This window comes from Carassius carassius, chromosome 8 (genome assembly GCF_963082965.1).
Source record: "Carassius carassius chromosome 8, fCarCar2.1, whole genome shotgun sequence".
Lineage (NCBI taxonomy): Eukaryota > Metazoa > Chordata > Actinopteri > Cypriniformes > Cyprinidae > Carassius > Carassius carassius.
In genome coordinates this window covers 20,587,679-20,606,002 of record NC_081762.1, presented here as the reverse complement: position 1 = coordinate 20,606,002, position 18,324 = coordinate 20,587,679, and the positions used below count along the sequence as shown (strand labels likewise).

At 36.8% G+C, this 18,324-nt stretch overlaps 1 protein-coding gene across 2 annotated transcripts in view; it reads right to left on the bottom strand.

The window, feature by feature from the left end:
• Positions 1–18,324, bottom strand: part of ripor2 (RHO family interacting cell polarization regulator 2) — a 47,114-nt gene that overhangs the window by 19,497 nt on the left and 9,293 nt on the right. For both annotated transcript variants that reach the window (XM_059556581.1, XM_059556582.1), the window contains exons 2-6: positions 7,325–7,445; positions 5,977–6,138; positions 5,710–5,788; positions 4,741–4,764; positions 4,382–4,435 (exon numbers count right to left, since the gene is read on the bottom strand). In XM_059556581.1, coding sequence (XP_059412564.1) covers positions 4,382–4,435; positions 4,741–4,764; positions 5,710–5,788; positions 5,977–6,138; positions 7,325–7,445 — 440 coding nt within the window. The remainder of the gene's footprint in view (positions 1–4,381; positions 4,436–4,740; positions 4,765–5,709; positions 5,789–5,976; positions 6,139–7,324; positions 7,446–18,324) is intronic.

Below are 18,324 nucleotides of genomic sequence, written 5' to 3'. Positions count from 1 at the left end.
ATACTATCATGTCATTTATTTAATGAAATAACAATAATATAACTTGCCTTAATATACTCACTTTTTTTTACAGAACCAAGATCCAGCTTATAAAAACTTATATAATCTGCATACACAATGCTCAGTAATAAAGTAGCAAAAACAGTAATAAGGTACTGTAGTAAAAATCAACTGTTTTAACATGTATTTTTAATATAACTAGACGTTCTATTTCCAGTAAAGCTGTAAAATTCTGGATAAATTGAGAATCATCATTTTTTTCTTTTTTGTCTCAAATAGATGTAGAAATAAAAGAATAGCCCACACCCATCCATGAAACAGCTTTTGAGTCAGTTGTCCTGTTAATTTACTTATGGTCCTTTGAAAAGGGGGGGAGGTACATATTAAAAAGCTGTAATTATTTAATCTTTCCTCCAATTTTGATGAGAATACCCTCAAATTAAAGCTCAGAGTGTTCACTTTAAGCCCATATTATATAAATGTAACATGAATTTATATATATATATATATATATATATATATATATATATATATAAATAACTTTTTTATATTAAAATGATAAAAAAGTAGTTTGAATTAATGATTCAGTGACTCAATCATAAATACAGGTGCATCTCAAAAAAATTTGAATATCATGGAAAAGGTCTTTGTTTTTTTGTAAGTTAGTGCTTCCTTGTATTCTAGATTCATTGCACACAAGCTGAAATATTTCAAGAGATTTTTTGATATAATTCTGATGGTTACGACTTACAGCTTAGGAAAATTTAAAAAATCAGTATCTCAAAAAATTTTAATATTCCATTTTGAGCTTGATAAGTTTGATAAATTTTGAGTATAAATACTGTGCACCTCTTGAGCTAGTTTAGAACATGCAACCAATTTGGGCAAAGACAAGACAATCAACAACACCCTCCACAAGGAGGGTAAGTCACAGAAGGTCATTGCTGAAAGGGCTGGCTGTTCACAGAGTGCTGTATCAAAATATATTCATAGAAAGTTGACTGGAAGGAAAAAGTGTGGTAGGAAAAGGTGCACAAGCAACTAGGGGTGGCACGGTTCAACTTTTTCACGATTCGGTTTGTTTCACGGTTTTAGAGTCACGGTTTTCGGTACAGTTCGGTATGTGCTATGTTTATGGAAAAACTATACTTTCTAATAAAAAAAGAATAAGAATATTCTATCCAACTACAAGCAACTGCACACATAAATACAATAGAGTAAAGATGCATACAATAAACAATGATTTTCAGGGTTTTTTTATTTGGCAGGTCTAGCATGAGTTTTAAGGTACAGAAATTTAATAAAGTAATCAAATGTAAAACAGCATTGCATATTGGACTATATAAATTAAAGATAATTCTTTATTAAAGTTATAAAAGCTTTTTAATCAAGAGGAGTGAGTGAATTCTTTGTTGTTGCTGTTTCTATTAATATAAAGACTGTCAACTTTAAGAGAATACACTGATACAGTGATTAAAAAAAGTTAACAGCTTAAGTCATTTGTGGATTAATGCGTATTGGAGACGCAAACCATTTAAAACGATTCAGTTCGATTTGGTGAACTGTTTCAAAAAGATCCGGTTACATCGAATGATTCGTTTGCGAACCGGATATAACTGGAACTGTTGTGTTTTGAACTCTCTCACACAACAGACACGGAAGAGAAGACAATGATGAATAAAGTCGTAGTTTTTGCTATTTTAGGACCAAACTGTATTTTCGATGCTTCAAAAAATCCTAACTGACCCTCTGATGTCACATGGACTACTTTGATGATGTTTTTCTTACCTTTCTGGACATGGACAGTATACCGTACACACAGCTTCAATGGAGGGACTGAGAGCTCTCGGACTAAATCTAAAATATCTTAAACTGTGTCCCGAAGATAAATGGAGGTCTTACTGGTTTGGAGCGACATGAGGGCGAGTTATTAAAGGTGCCATGTGCAAAAATTGAGGTAAAAATATACAAAAAATGACCTACACGCATCAAAAGTATGAGAAGAAATAAGGGCGATGATGTCATTAAAAAAATGTCAAGTTATAGTGCTGCAGAGAGCATTAGCATTACTAGCCCCGGCCCGACAGGTGTCGTAATACCAGTTTCGGCCATGGGAGGTGGTATGCGGGCAACATAACCACCAGCCAACCTACAATACACGAATAACTCGCACGGCTTGTGGGCGTACCTGAACCTGACCTCAATCTTGTGGAAAGTACAGCCCACTACTTCAGTTCAGTTCAGGGAAGAGAGCGGAAGGATCACTTAAGCCCTTGGCAAGAGACCACCACCCGCTACAGGGAAACAACTGCGCTCGGAATCACAAATCAAATCCGATAAGAAAAGGAGCCGAACCAGAGTAAACATCGGCACTGCTTTCAATCGCTGGAGACAACTGATGGACCTGAAAGAAATGAGGTTCGACACCGAACTTGCAACATTTCTTTTGGATTGGTAAGTTAGATGCTGTTAGTATTTCGCTAGAAGTTTGTTTTATATGTTTGTGTATTTTTTTTTCGGGAAGTTATAACATAGAAATGTATCGAAGGCTGTTCTATAAACGTGCTAATGTTAGCGATGGCTAACTGTAGCTGCGTTTGATAATTAGCTAGTTATAACTTACCCATTTTTTTATATCATAAGTAACCTGCTCTGTCTAGTCTGTTGGTCTCCGTGTCCTCTTTGCTTCGTGGTTTTTCTGTACGTGAGAAAATTGATGTGTTGCATGAAAGCGTGTGAAAAGAGTCAATTGCGTGTGTCTCACGGTGAATGCTTGAGAGTTGGCAGCTCTGGTTACGTTGGTTGGCGCTAGCTTGGTCAACATCAGCTGTCTGATGTTGAGCAATGATGTTGACAGAATGCTGTCTGTCAAATTAATTTAATTCAAATAATGTGTATATACAACTCAATGTAATATGAACAAAACGAATATGAACATATTCACTGGTAAAGGTGAAGGGGAGTAGCTTGAAGATGTCATGTTTCAAAATCACTTGACATCACCCAACGTTCCTCTGGAGGCAAAACGTCCTCTTATAGCAGCGGTTCTCAATTCCAGTCCTCGCGCCCCACTGCTCTGCATATTTTGCACGTTTCTCTTTGTTAACACACCTGATTCAGATAATCAGCTCGTTAGAAATGAACTCCGTGCATGAACTGTTTTTCAAATGTTCATTGCTCCCTACTCTCTGAGCAGGGGAAATCTGTTGAAGTTTACCTCACATCGAAACATTCATTCACTGATTTGTGCTGTGCAGCGTCTTTAAACATGGACAACTGTGACATCATATACCTCTGTAAATCAATACAATTTAAATTCACGTCTTGCACACTTCAATGCACTTTGATTGGAACATATAGCTACGTTCACTTCGAACTGGAATCATGGCTGAATATCCTGTGATGTCCACTTCGCAGGGCACTTATGTTCGAATAGAACAAATGTCTTAAGCGCTAAGAGAAACGTTCAAAATGTGCAGAGCAGTGGGGCGCGAGGACTGCAATTGAGAACCGCTGTCTTATAGGTTTCAGCTATGCTCTAGGGTTGTTGTGAAGGTAGGGGCGGAGCATAGAAACTATGCCGTTTCTCGTTTGTTACTCTAGAGTAGACAAATTCACTTTATTGAGGCATACTGCCCCCATCTGGTATGGAATGTGGAGTATGACTTGATTTTTTTGCCAGATATGACAGATGGCACCTTTAATGAAATAATTTTGCAAACTGGGCGAACTAACCCTTTAATGTGACGTATAGGCTACTGTGGCTACAAATAAACAGAAACAGACTCGACTGAATAAGCAGGCTATTTTCATAAGCGTTAAAAATGAATAAATAAAATAGAAATAAATTTCTGTGTGATTAATTTTGAGACCTGATAAATTAATTAATTAAATGTATCACTTATTCTATAGTAAAACATTGATGCGATTTGAATATTTCACAAAGCATGCAAACAAATGGCTGCTTTTATCATCTTCGTGTGTGATCGTGCATGTTCCAGTGACTTATTTCTTAGTTTTCTGATAACTTCTCTTTGTTGGTGAAATGATGGGGTTTCGTGACGTTGTTCCTGAGAGGCGTGTAAAGGGCGTGTTTTAGTGAAGCGCAGTGGAGCTTCAGGCCTGACTGTGGAAATCCTGCGCGATTTTGGCCTCGGTGCTACTGGCCCGAGGCAATGAGCCCCGCCCGGCCCGTTTTAAGCCCTGGCTCGCACTGCCCCGACAGTGGAAATGCGGCTATTGGAAACCTGAAATACTCTCAGAAAAAAAACCTGTTTCACATGTTGTACTGCCTTTACTTTTTCCAATCTATAAAACAGACAATGATTGCACACACATTCACACACACACACACACACACACACATATATATAAAAATGACCTTGCTGATGTGGAACTCCAGTCGTCGCATGTATCGCTCTATGGTCTTGATTTGCTAGGAAGCAAGAAGAGAAAATGTCAAAAATTAATATTATTCACTGAAAAAGAAAAGACCAAAGAGAAGAAAGTTCTTCAAACAGGGATGAATCTAAGTTCAGAGCCCCTGATTTTCAACACGACTGACACCTGCGGCGATTAGTGTGTCGCAATAACGGATCACTGCTGCAGGAATGCAGCACATCATTTATGCAAAGCTGCTTATTTTTCCTGCTACATGTTTCTGACCTCAAACTTCTTAGAAAGGTTAACACAGTTCACCTAAGACAGGTTAAGAAGCATTAATGTGTTTAGGGACCCTACCTTGTCCAGATCATACAGCACACCCTGAGGGAGAAAAAAAGATATGTGAATTCAGTGGAAATGCTACAAAAAAAAATAAAAAATTCAACATTTAATTATTAAACAAAACTGACAAAATCCCTGCAGAAAAGACCATCTCAGATCAGCTTGATGGTCCAGGCTGGTTTATGCTGTTTAATGGAAACTAAATTGAACTGATAACATGCTGAAAATAGTTGACCAGGGATTTCTTGCTTATTTTTGCTAGTAAAGAAGTCTGACTCCAGCACACAACACATGCTGCACTGCAACTAATGACTTTTTAATGAGTTTTTAATTTCTTTTCGTACTTTTTTTCACTTGTTTTATATTTGTTTATAATAAAAAGAAATAAATCTGCCACTGCAGTATGCCAGAATGTCTCCTCTTCTCCGAAGAAAAGTCTTAATATCTTATACAGTATTGCTTCTCAAGTAAAAAATCTTGTTTAAAGCATTTCTAGACATTCTAATACATCATCATTTACAATATGTTTTTGAAAATGCATGTGTTTTGTAAAATGTTATATTGTGAAATATTGCAATTTAAAATAACTGTTTTCTGTGTGAATATAGTGTAAAATTTAATTTAATAATTTAACGCAAGGCTGAGTTTTCAGCATCATTATTCCAGTGTTCAGTGTCACATGTTCCTTTAGAAATCATGTCAGTCTGAATGTGTCCTTGATGAATTCCTTTTCAGTTTTTTGCTGGATCTACACAATCTCGTATTCTGACTAAATCAACAAACGACATTTACATTGTGAATACTTCTTTATACTACAATGTCTTAACAGTTGCTGATTTGTTTTTGGAGAGTTAAGATCCCTCTCTGCTGCCTTTGACTTCACAACTTCGATATTTGCTCATTGAAATCAATAGACTTGCAGCACTCTGACGCAGTGTAAACTGTAGTTTGTAGGCACCCTGATGATGTCAAATCCAGTCTCACCAGTCTAGAGTTCCTCTTCATGTCTTTCATGAGGGAAGTGAGTTTATCCAGCTCTGTTTGGTGCACCTCTAGATATTCACTGACAGAAAGAGAAAATGATAAAGACTTCAGACTGATGCAGGAACAATGGCTGCACACAAAGATTTCATCACAGCCATCTGAGCAGCAGTGATTCATGCACACAATATGACTGTAGTGGGAGCTGAGAGAGAAGATCTACGTGACAAGAGAAATGTGAATCAGAGGAAACATCTGAGCAGCACTCACTCCAGGCCTTGTTTGAGGGCCCCGTAAACTTCTTCCACTCTTTTGGGCTGCGGCTCTCGTGAGCTGCTGCTGCTGCTGGACTTGTGCCCGGACAGATGGGGCTTCCTGGGCTTTGAGATGGGCTTCTTCTGCACTGCTGAGTTCCCCATGAAGGAGTTACACCTGGAAACACACAAACAGATGTGAATGAATCTTAAGAAAACGGCCCTTTGCCACCACAAAATCAGCTTGCAATAAGAAATTATATTTTTCTTAAAAAAAAAAAAAAAGCCTTATTTTTTTTTACCACCATCACGCTGACGTTTATTAAATCAAAGTTGCTGCGTTTTTCTGCTGCTCATCTGATTTTAAAACCGAGCTCTATTGCATCAAATGTTTCTGGCTGTCAACCAGTTGACAATTAAAAATTATTATTATTTTTTTGTTTTTTTATTTTGCTGTCAAAGTAAACAAGTATTAAGATTGTTTGCATGTGACGGTATTTCTGTAAACATAATAATAATAATAATAATAATAATAAATACTTGATTTAAGTTGCAAAATGCTAATAAAAAAACTAATAAAATTACTACAAATTAACATTTTTATTACTGTTATTTAAATAGAAATTTAATTCTATGAAATATATAAAATAAATCACTTCATCATTACAGTAATGAGAATCTTGAAAATAGAAAATATAAATAAAATCTAAAAGAAATGTAAAAAAAAAAATTTGACCAAATGCATTGCAGTATATACACAGAAATAATTCAAATAAATAATGTCTTATTTTTATAAATTTTTAAATTGGGGGTGAAATAGTCTTCCAGTGTAAAAGCTTAGTGCAGATTTGAAGCCTTTAGTCTAGTGTTGGCATTTTAGTGCACTTCAAGCTGTAATATCCATGCAAATAACCACCCTCTTCTCTTTTGAGAGGCTTCAAGGATTCATGTCAAATGCGGATAAAACTTGTAGTGTTGTACAAATTCCTCAGTGCTTCCTGACATTAAGACATCTGTCAAAAGACAGGGTACTTATTAGCCTACTTCTGATGTCACAGTTCACCGTTTCATAATAACACAATGGCAGTTGGTTGCTTGACATGAACGTGTCTGAACGTGTCACACGCACGACAAGTAGTGCTACAGTAAATCTAGGCCATTGTGTAGAATGAGCACATTCTGTTGCCTAAGGCTCATCCACTCACGATGCACTCCGTCAAGCTAAGATAAGCTAGCGTGCCCTGAACAAACACACTCTTGAATGCACCTACTATTTTACATGAACATAATGAGTGGCTCTTTTGCAATTTTGAAGTTTATTTTTACATTCAAAAATCTAGTGGAAAGTCTTCCCATAACCTCACCGTGAGCGTCTCTCCTGCAGGGTGCTGAAGCCGGCGAACGACTGGCTCCTGATGATGCCATTGGGCCCTCCAGGAGAGTGAGTGCCAGCAGCCATGATGTCTGGGAAGCGGGAGGACACTCCTGCAAGAGGGCAGAGAGGATTCTGGGTAAGAGAGAAGTCAGTGGTACAGATGGGGGAAGGGTTGTGTGTGTTGGGAATGACCAAATGCACATTTTAACCAGTACTCCATTTAAAGAGATAATTCAAAAATTCACCTAGAAAATGTCCCTGTTTGGATCACAGGCAAAAATTTTCTTGCACGGACCAATTGTTTCGCTTCATAAGTTCAAAATGTACTGTATAATCAGGAGCCATAGATATTCATTTTGTTTTACATGAAATGCTTTTTTTGACTCTTAAAGTGATGGTAGCCATTGACTTGCAGTTTATGAATCACTAGAGACCACAGTTTCAGCTAAACATCTTCTTTACTGAAGAATAAAAGTCACCTACATCTTTGAAGGCCTGAGGGTGTTAAAACTACCAGTGCTTTTTGATTTTTGAGCGAACTATCCCTTTAATGACATTAAATTATTTAAAACACACAAATAATGAATAATCAACAGTGATTACATTAATGCACTTATAACTGAAGATAAGGGGTTTAAATGCAGAAATGTACAAAACAATATGAAATGAAGTTGATGCATGTCACAGATTTATGTTTGGGTCTTTGTATGTGTATGTGGTAACTGATATTACAACAAATGCCGTGATTAACTTAGGACACATTCACCGGATTTTATTTTGTGAGAGATACTGGCTTTCTAATGAAAAGATATCCTGACAACAGTGACTCTAGATCAAAGTAAACAAAACTAGCTGAAAAAAAGAGAGTCATTTAATCTCCTGTGTATACAGCTACTGAAAATAGCACTGCTGGGTGAGAAGACCCCATATGGTGCACATTCAGAGGTTTTTATAAAGCGCTCAAAGCCACCTGATCCCACCGCAGATCAAGACGCATAGAAGCATGAGGCGACCCAAATGGAGCCCAGAAAGACCAACATCATCACTAGTGTAATGATCACAGAAATCTCCTGCTTACAAAAAGACTTCAAGATCATCCCTGATCTCCTTATAGCTTATCCAACCTCCCATAATTCATCAGAGCAAAGCGGGATAATGACAGTGGCGATTGGAGGGTAATGAGGATCATCGATGTGATCATCGATGTGAGAGACTCATTCTGACCCCAGATCAACAAGCAACCTTCGTAACCCTGCCTGACACTGATATCTACACCAGAAAACGGGAAAATCTGGGTTTTGCAGTTGAGATTCTCTCCATAGTTGAGGTTTCACACTGTATCCAGGGGCTGTTTGTCGGACGTAACCATACACCCGTGGGTTTATGCTCAGTGCAATAGATACATAATTGCTTATATAAAGCTACACCAAACCAATAAAGCTCTGAAATAGATGTTATTTGCAGAGGACAAACAGAAGAGTCTTGGGTAACAGGCTATTTATAGGCAATGCTATATTGGTTTTGCCTCTAGAATGAACTAATGTTCTGTACATTTTGATCTTATGACAAACACTCAGATCATCGTCATAAACGGGAAAACAAAAGGCAGAAATATTAAAAGAATACACAGCAGCATACAATTCTTGAAGTCTAAAATAACCCATCCAATCAGAGAACTGCTCTAGATGGTGATATTAAATTTCCATATTTTTCGAAATACTTGTCCCTTTTGTTGTTCTGTGTCCATAATGTTATCAAAACTATACAAGTAAAAACTATACTAGCTTAAAAACGGCACGATTTTCTACATAAATATTATTTTTTTATTAATATTCAAGAATAAATATTCAGTTCTCAAAATATAAAATATGTTCTAATAAAATAGCTAAACAAAATAATCTACTAAAATAAAATACAAATGTATACATATACTGTATGTGCATACATATACATTTTTCATTGTATTATGATATTATGTATGATATGATTATTTAATACAATATAACATATATAATTGTGCTCATAAGTTTACATACCTCTTACAGAATGTGCAAAATGTTAATAATTGAAGCAAAATAAGAGGGATCATGAAAAATTGCATGTTATTTTTTATTTAGTACTGTCCAGAATAAGCAATTTCACAGATGTTTAAATATACTCCAAAACACAATTCAGAATTCCTAAAAAAATATATATACATAAAATGTGTTACTGTGCATATAATGTATATTACTATAATTTCAGTTATGTTTGTTTACTACATTTTTAATTGAATATTAATAGTGCAATGTTATTTATTTTTAACTTAATTTATGCATGCAAGGGTTAATGCTGAAATCTATCAAAACACAAAACGAACACAAGGAAACCAATATAACCAATTGCTTATTTCAACAAACAAAGGTTCCACTTCAGTTTCAAAAACACAAAGTGACACTGTGCCACCCAGTGCATGCTGGGATTGTTCCACTCATTCTATTCAGGCCTAGTCGTCTCGGTTCACAGGCACTCGTGAAGCACCATTGATGTGGGCTACGTCATCCCCGTCCCTCTGGGCACGAAGCCTCATAAGTATTCTGACTACAGCTGCCTGGCACCCAACTCTGAACTCTTCACTGTGAGAGACGGATGATGAGGACAAAAGAACCAGAGAGGGGGGCTTCATTAATTTGTCACCTCCAGCAGGGACCATGTTTGTCTGGCTCGTTGAGGGTATGAGGGGGTCCTGAAGCTGGGCTGGAGAAGTGCTGAATAAAAAGTGTGTGTGAGGCAGAGGGGGTCCCTCGTTTCCTCCCAACAGCCCATATTATGAATTCTGACTAGTGTTTTTGTTGTTTTAAGCATAAATCTAAGTGAATCTAGTGAGCGGTTTAAAACAAGAAAGTAAACACAGAGAAAAATATTGACTTTTAATATCTTATCTTATCATATCTTAACCAATAAATGATATTTGTCATCAACCATAACATACAAACGATTAGCTTAACATTTCAGACACTTTTAACACTAGTGCAACTCTAGTGTTAAAGGGATAGTTCACTCAAAAATGATTCTGTCATCATTTGCTCGCCCCTTAAATTGTCCCAAACCTGACCATCGACTGTTTGGTTACCAAGATTCTTCCAAACATATCCTATTGTGTTCAATAGAGGCTAGAAACTCATACAGGTTTAGAACAACTTGAGGGTGAGTAAATGATGACACAATTTAAAGTTTGTTTTTACTGGTATTTTTACTGAAAAACCAAAAATGGATGCGATTAATATCAAACAAATAACATCAGGATTTTATAGATTCTATTTCCTTTCTGCACTTTAGCGCTCTGTAAAAGTAATTTTATTTCCCGCGCAAGCACGTGTGCACGGCCGCATGCACACATGCACAAGCGGAAACTATCTGCACGCGTGAATATCATCAAACTCAACCCACACTGCAACTTAGCAGCAGCACGATTCCTAAAGGCTGTATAAATGATAGCTTCTATAGTAACAGCAGACAATGCACAATGTGTCCAGTAAAAGAACACGGTAATCATGGATCCCCCGCAGCAGGCCTCCTCCTGTCCTTCTGCTCTGAGGACCCGTTGTCTTCCCGGTCTTTTGCTCTAAGGTAGGAGTTCAATCCCAGCTGCTGTTTGATGCTGGTCTTGTTCCACACTCTCCAAAGTGAAGAGTTCACTTCAAACACCCATGCCAACTGTCAGGCATGTGGCAGTGACCGACTGACCCTGTTCTACTCAAGCTGTAGTAATGTGTGCTTTGGGCAGTGTCTCCAAATGGGCCAGAACAAGGATCTGCAGAACCACATACACTCAAAGCACAAAGATTATAAACGCAGTGAAAGATGATTCTAAAGCAGGCGTATGATGACTGAATGGATGCTCTTGTGTTGTGACCGAAAGATCATGTGGTCATAACACTGGTTGCTATTGTTTAAAAGGATCCTAAAAAATCCAACATTCTTCTTGAAATTGGGAGGCACTTTAAGTTTACTGCCACGTGAACATTATTTGGACAAACTGTTCAAGTTTACAGTGCCTTAATAAGAAGGCATTATAGGAGGTGCAAGCATAAAATATTTAAACAGTGTAATCAAAAACATTTATTAAATTTGATGTGGGCTTCAGCAGCCTTCACAAAAATAACTAAATAAGGGTTAGCTGCCACACATGCTGATCGTATCTCCAAAATGCAAACATGAGATATAAGCACAACTTTTTTGACAGAGCAAGAACAAACAAGTGAAACATTCCCCATGTCAGAAAAAAACACAAACACACAATAGAATGTGACACAGGCTTGCCTAAAAATAACAAAAAAATTGTGCAAAGAATGTAAGGGGGGGAATAATACAAAGAGAATACAAAAACTCCCTCTCACTACGGTCAGTGATGCTTTGTTCCATTCAACTTCATTCAAGTCAGTTGAAACACTCTTGAAGACTTTCTAACCTAAAGAAATGAACTGAAAGTTAACGGAGACCCAAATTGAAGTGGACCAAAAAGAAATCCACATTTTATACATGCAAAGAGAACCGAAGTGCCTGTGCAATTTAGTCATAACTGCTTTATTGCTGGTCAACCGGAATGGTTTTAATGGTGACGTTTGGGAAGAAAAAACAAATGTGAGGGATTGTTTCCAACAATTTAATAAAGTTTCATTGAACTGATCTTTATTTTGAGTGCGGTATATGGCACGCCTTATATTTTCCTCATTTCTCTCAGCTTAAAGGTCATAAGGTCACATAATCTGAATGTGAAAGCTGAAGAGTTTGAACACACTGATATAGTTCAAGCTGACAAGTTAACATATCAAGTTTTTGTTGTGTTAGGATGTAAATGTAATATCCCCTAAAGCTAAAATGCTAAGCTATGTTAAAATACAAACGGTGACACATATTTTTGATTCGTCTGATGATCAAAACACAGGCATTTATATTTAAGCCACGGACATCAATCTCATATCATAAAAAAAAAAAACCTTTACTTGATTTATTACTAAACGAGTCAATATTTGAACAGGGATGTGTTTTCAGCAGGATCATTTGGCCCAACTTTGGTATTAATGGATGATTTATTTCATATTTAATCCACAGACTTAAGACTGAAGAGCATTTGAATGTTATCTAACGGCAAATACTAAAATGTCATACTATTTTCATCTTTACTGTGTCTGAACTAAGACAGAAAGAAACTATGTTAGGAGGTATGAGTTTATATCCTCTGAAAGGCACATGAATTTTTTGTAAAACAAAAATTATGATAACCATTCTTTCAAATATCACAGCGAAGAAAAATAACAGGTTGACATGGTTTTTCAACTATAGTACATATTCTGGTTAAGCCTTTATTCAGAAAAAGACTATTGAAATATTTCCGTATACATAACCATTCATATTAAATTAATAAATTAAGACATACACTTCCATTTCCCATGATTCTCGTGTTAATAACAGGGATGCTCACTGTCGCCATTCATTTTTAGTAATTCTGCAGGGTAATTTAATAAATTCATCAATTCATAATTCATAATTTAATCAATTAATTAATTCTCATTCATGTCCTTGACAGCACATAAGAGCACACTGAACTGAAAAATGTAGATTTGAGACTCTTACAGTGCTTTTACACATGTATATTGATTTATGTTATGGCATAAGATCTTTTTTCTGAATTCTAAATAAGGCATTTCCATGAAAATCAGGCTTTATTAGCTATAATTTATATTAGTTTAATTAGGGTAACACATTTACATCACACCTTCTTAATTGTAATATGACCAGATTGTGATATGTGCATGTATACATGGTCCATAGGCAGAGCAGTGACTGGTTTAATCGGACTTGAAGACAGCTATGAGAAAAACACACATACGTAAAAAGAGTTTGAAAATGGGCTAGACTAGAGGGACAATTCTGAGGGATATTTGGATGTTTTTCTGTAATACTAGACACTGAACCATATTTACATAGTAGAAAAGAGAAAACAGAGGCCAGGCGAAACTAGAGTTAGAACGATGAACATCCTTATATGTGGAGACAGGAGCTTGAGGCCTAGGAATAAAATAATAATACTTTTTTTTGTACACTGTGTGAGAGTATCTGAGGATAACACCGCACACAGCTGGCTAAAAACCAACACAAACCCAGATCAAATGTCAAATGTGATATGATGTGAATCCTCTTCCCTGTGACAAAAATAACACTGTATGCAAATGAGTAGCTTGGACATACTTCAAAATGTGTTATTTTGTATTCTAAGGAAGAAAGAAAACAAAAATGGGCTTGAAATGATTTTTCATTTTTAGGTTAACTATCCCTTTAAGCAACTGCACTCCAAGGAACAGCTGTCCTAAAATAACATGCATATTTCTAAGTTCAACAGTAAATGTGGATTGTCACTGAGGGGCTATGCCAGTCTCCTACAATTGTTAAGCCACTGAACTAAGTTCCACTTGATTTGGTCTCTCTTTATTTAGACAGCGCTGGCCAGTCCAATACCACACAAATAAGACATGGCTATAGTGGAAAACAGTCCTGTTAGATTGGGAAAATAGAAAATAACTGAATTTGTAAAGCCGTCACTGATCCATGCGGACACAGACTCTTGCAGATGGATCTCTGATTCAGCATTTCAGCCACAGATCATTGTGTGTGTGTGTGTGTGTGTGTGCACAAGATGCATAAGTAAGACAAGAACAGAGATGGAGAAAGACAGTTGCCTCTTCATTTCTGTCTCTCCTGCACTCTGCCAACTGGACATAACTAGAACACTGCTAAAAAAAGACGCCAACATTTTGACTTGTGCATATGTAGATGAAACATTGAAAAGTTTTTTGTTTTGAGGACTGAAAATACATTTTAAATTAAAGATGACATGTCACTTTCAGCTTCAAAGCATCTAAGCAAGAAAGAAAACACACTCTTGATGCACAGCCCTTACAGACTGAAGATTAAACTATGTCCTAAAAATACAATGAAAAATTAAGATGATGAAATCTGCCAATCAGAGGTTTGATGTGGTGCATTTAGGTCAGGCAAAAAGCCAAATCCTGAATTAGTGGTGCTCACTAAGACAAATATCATTAATATTACATACTCGGGGGGTGTAAAAAAACAAACCAAAATTAAACTTTAGAGTAACATTTTTGTGCTATGAATGGAAATGTTGAATAATCTCATAATAAAAAATAATATTTACACTTTTTACCTGTGAGAAAATCTCATCAATTAACATTGAGGGAAAAACCCAAGTAATTTTCTGAGCTGGTCGGTTTATTCTCAGGCATATTCAGTTATAAAATGTAAAAATATAGTTAGCTTTAAAAATCAGCCGTAGTTTATGAGGGTGCTTTCCTGTTATCTACAGTGCTTCTGGGTTTGACAGGAGGGTGTTGACTTCATCTCTGCTAAAGCACAGCTGTTTGTCAGGACAGACCCCGAGGATGACGGCACCCTTTAAAAGGCATAAGGATTTGGCTTTTCAAAGCAGATTACATGTCACAGCTGACAGAATCTAAAAATCAGGCATACATGACATCATCTAAGGACCTCAATTCAGTCAGCCAATAACATTTCAGGACGAATGCACCACAACCAATCAGATTTACGCTCACTTTCTAACTCCTATGCAAACAGACAAGGAAAAACAAAAACACTGAGTTCATCAGCTTGTGTTTAAGGGATAAACCACTGTAATACTAAACACAGGGCTGAGAGATTGTGTCGCTATGCAATAACTGTCTGCAAAACGGATGTACGAGGGGTGTCCTGTCCTTAGTGCGCTCAAATTCAAACACTGTTTATCAGGGGGGATTATGGGATAGTATCCCTACTGATGACAGCTAAAAGCACATGTCATCTGTTTAGGAAGAGAGAGAGTGAAGAAGAGAAGGAGCCAAGTCATTCACTTCATATTGCCTTTCTCCAGAAACTGAACAAAACACAAGCTCTGTTCCAAAATCTAGTCAGCCACCTACCTAGACAGCATTTTAACGCACCACGGACACACTCATGATGCAAAATCTATAACACTACCTTTAAAAGAGGAAATTTGAAGGCAGCAGCGCATTTATACATTTTTCTGGATGAGGCGAGCCCAGAATGCACAGCATCCAAAATGGAAAACGAGTCAACATCGACCAATGACAGCTGTACATAAATGTATTCTATTCTTTATTATGTTGCATTTTAGGGCTATAAAATGCTGCACATGTGCAAATCGCAATATGCATATTGCAACGGCTTGCTATAACTGACAAATTTTAAACACAAGACATTATCTTATCATATGTACTGCATTATTTAACATCACATTTTTCTTCAATATCATGCAGCAAATAATCCCGCTTAGAAGGCAGCTGCGTAGGCGGTTCACTAGGTTTTGGAACAGAGCTAAACTACTCAATCAGAATGGAAGAAACAAATCAATATCAATGATACAAAAAAAAAAAAACATGAAAATAAAAGTACTGGACACCATTTATAAACCTGATTCAAAATGTTGTATCAGCCACACAAACCTACTTTCCACTTGATGCAGACAATGCGATTTCATTACCATGTACTTGTTAACATTACAAGAAGCAATATATTCATTAAGAGTGCTGTTTGATTGACACTGGCTGAGTGTTAGCTGACAACAAAGAGCATATGTCAGTGGAGACTGATTCTATAGTACCACTGACGCTCTGCAGGCCTCTTGATGACCGCGCTGATTTGATTTAGCTCCCTTTACGACCGTGACGTGAGTCCAAACCTCTCACTGCCCCCTGTCATACACACAAAGTGACAATAAATAAACCCAGACCTCTTCCATCCCGCTTTCTCCACCTACTAAAAAGATTCTAAGATCTCGCTTTCATCAACAACTTCTTTTCTACCTCCACTTTTTCTTAAAATACCCCTCCACAGGCCCTAGGGGTCAGACTTTGGGACAGGGATTTGTCTGTACAGGATCACTGGAGAGAGAGAGCCTTTCAAACACATATGAACCCCATAAGCTCAATTAACCTATATCTATGTCAGAGATACCTCAGCTCAATGTGAACCAAGATAAATCCAAATAGACAAATGAAAGCCAGTTAACAGTCACATCTAAATCAAGTTGGCTAGCAATGGTGGAAGGCCTCCTGAGCAGGATTATACACTGATGACCGCCCAAAGGGGAAAATTCAATGATTATCAGCTGTGAAAACGTAAACATCTAAAGCCTAAAGAAAAACACCAGGACTAAACATTACTGTAAACAGCTTAACAGCAACTCATAAAGCTGATGTGCTCAAAGCCGTTCCAGAGATAAGATTGGATGTTTTTGAAAGAGCCTGCAGTAAAGCGGCCTCATCTTACTGAACGCCTGCCAAGTTTCACTGAGCTTTTCCTTATCCAGCGAAATTCACAAATATGAAATAACATGCTCTGCTGAAATCATAAACTTTGCCTTCAACTTTACCGCTCCCCAAAATCCAAACATCTCCGTTTTTATGATAAAGAATAAATATGCATGAGGCATCAACAATTATTATTCTCATTGTTAAGAGTTTAGAAAAGAATCAAGGACCGTCTAGTTTGCCATAATGAGCTCTTTTGTATCAAATAAATACGGCCATAAATGTACTGTATTCAAACACACAATGCTGCCTGTCCGACTTAAACAATTGCAAGTTTGCAACCCACCGACTCAGAGATACTGAGATAAAACGGTGAAAAAAAAGAAAGAAAAAAAAAAGTAAAACGGAGAACAGTTAGTAGAATGTGATCTAATATACACTAAACCACATTTCTGAGAGGCTGAGATTGAAGAGATAAGAGTAAAACGAGCTGGGAGCTGGAGTGATGATAGGGAGGGGAAAGCTGGCTTTATTCAGTGAAAACAAACTTCAGAGATGAAATTTGGAGAGATGCTCATTTATCACTGCTTTGGCAGCTCTAGGCTCTTACACCCCCCTCCAATAGAGCGTAACCATGCGTGACCACCCACTTTTTCAGTGGTCTTGGTTTCGGAAGTATTTTTTATTTTTTCATTCATTTTCCCGGAAGGAATTTTAATAAAAACTTCATTAAAGAGTTCTCAACCAAAACTACCAGCTATGAGATAAATCGCAACAGGAAAAACTTTGATCCAAAGCAAAAAATATATGACAACTGGAAACAAGATGAAAGTATAAGACTGATTCATTCAAGCACTGCAAATTATAGTAATACATATTTTATGTTTATTGCACAATAATCTGATATATAAACAAATACCTCAAATCACTGTCACATTAGCTTCCAATATAGAAAAGTAACCTTAAATTTCACCTTCTGAAAGTAAACATACGGCACTGTGTCATCCATATGAGCTCATGAAATATTGAGCTGGCAGCTGCCAAATTATACCCCAGCAGGTTCAAACAGACATCAGGCTGGTTTTCTGATGGCAGCTTGTCTTATTTCAAGACACAATCTGTTTTAATCACACTTGCACGAGCCAACAAAGTGCAGCTATTAGCCATGGCAAGTAAGATTCATTTCCACGAATCAGTTCTCTCGAACCAATTGGTTTCAAAGAACCGGTTATAAAAGAATCAATCCATGTTCAGATAAAGCATACACATGGTGCTATGTTGTTTTTATTACGCTTTATTAATAATAACGTTTATTATAATTTCATGTGTACCCGCTTAGTTTGATTCAGCAATGATTCTGCTCATAAAACAAGTAAATCAGAACCAATCATTTGAATTTACATTTAAACAATACGACAATTAATCTACACCTAGCGACATTTAAAAATGCAGCTCTGCATACTGTGTGCTGATAAAACGTTCATACAAACAATTAAATGCTAAATCGCTAAGACAGATTCCAGTGAAAACTGTTTTTTTTAAACCGGTTCACCCAATTCATTGAAAAGATCCGACTCAAAAGAACGATTCGTTGGAGAAGCGAAGTCCGATTCAGTTTAGTGCAGGATAGATTACATATAGTTTATAATATGAAAATACTTTC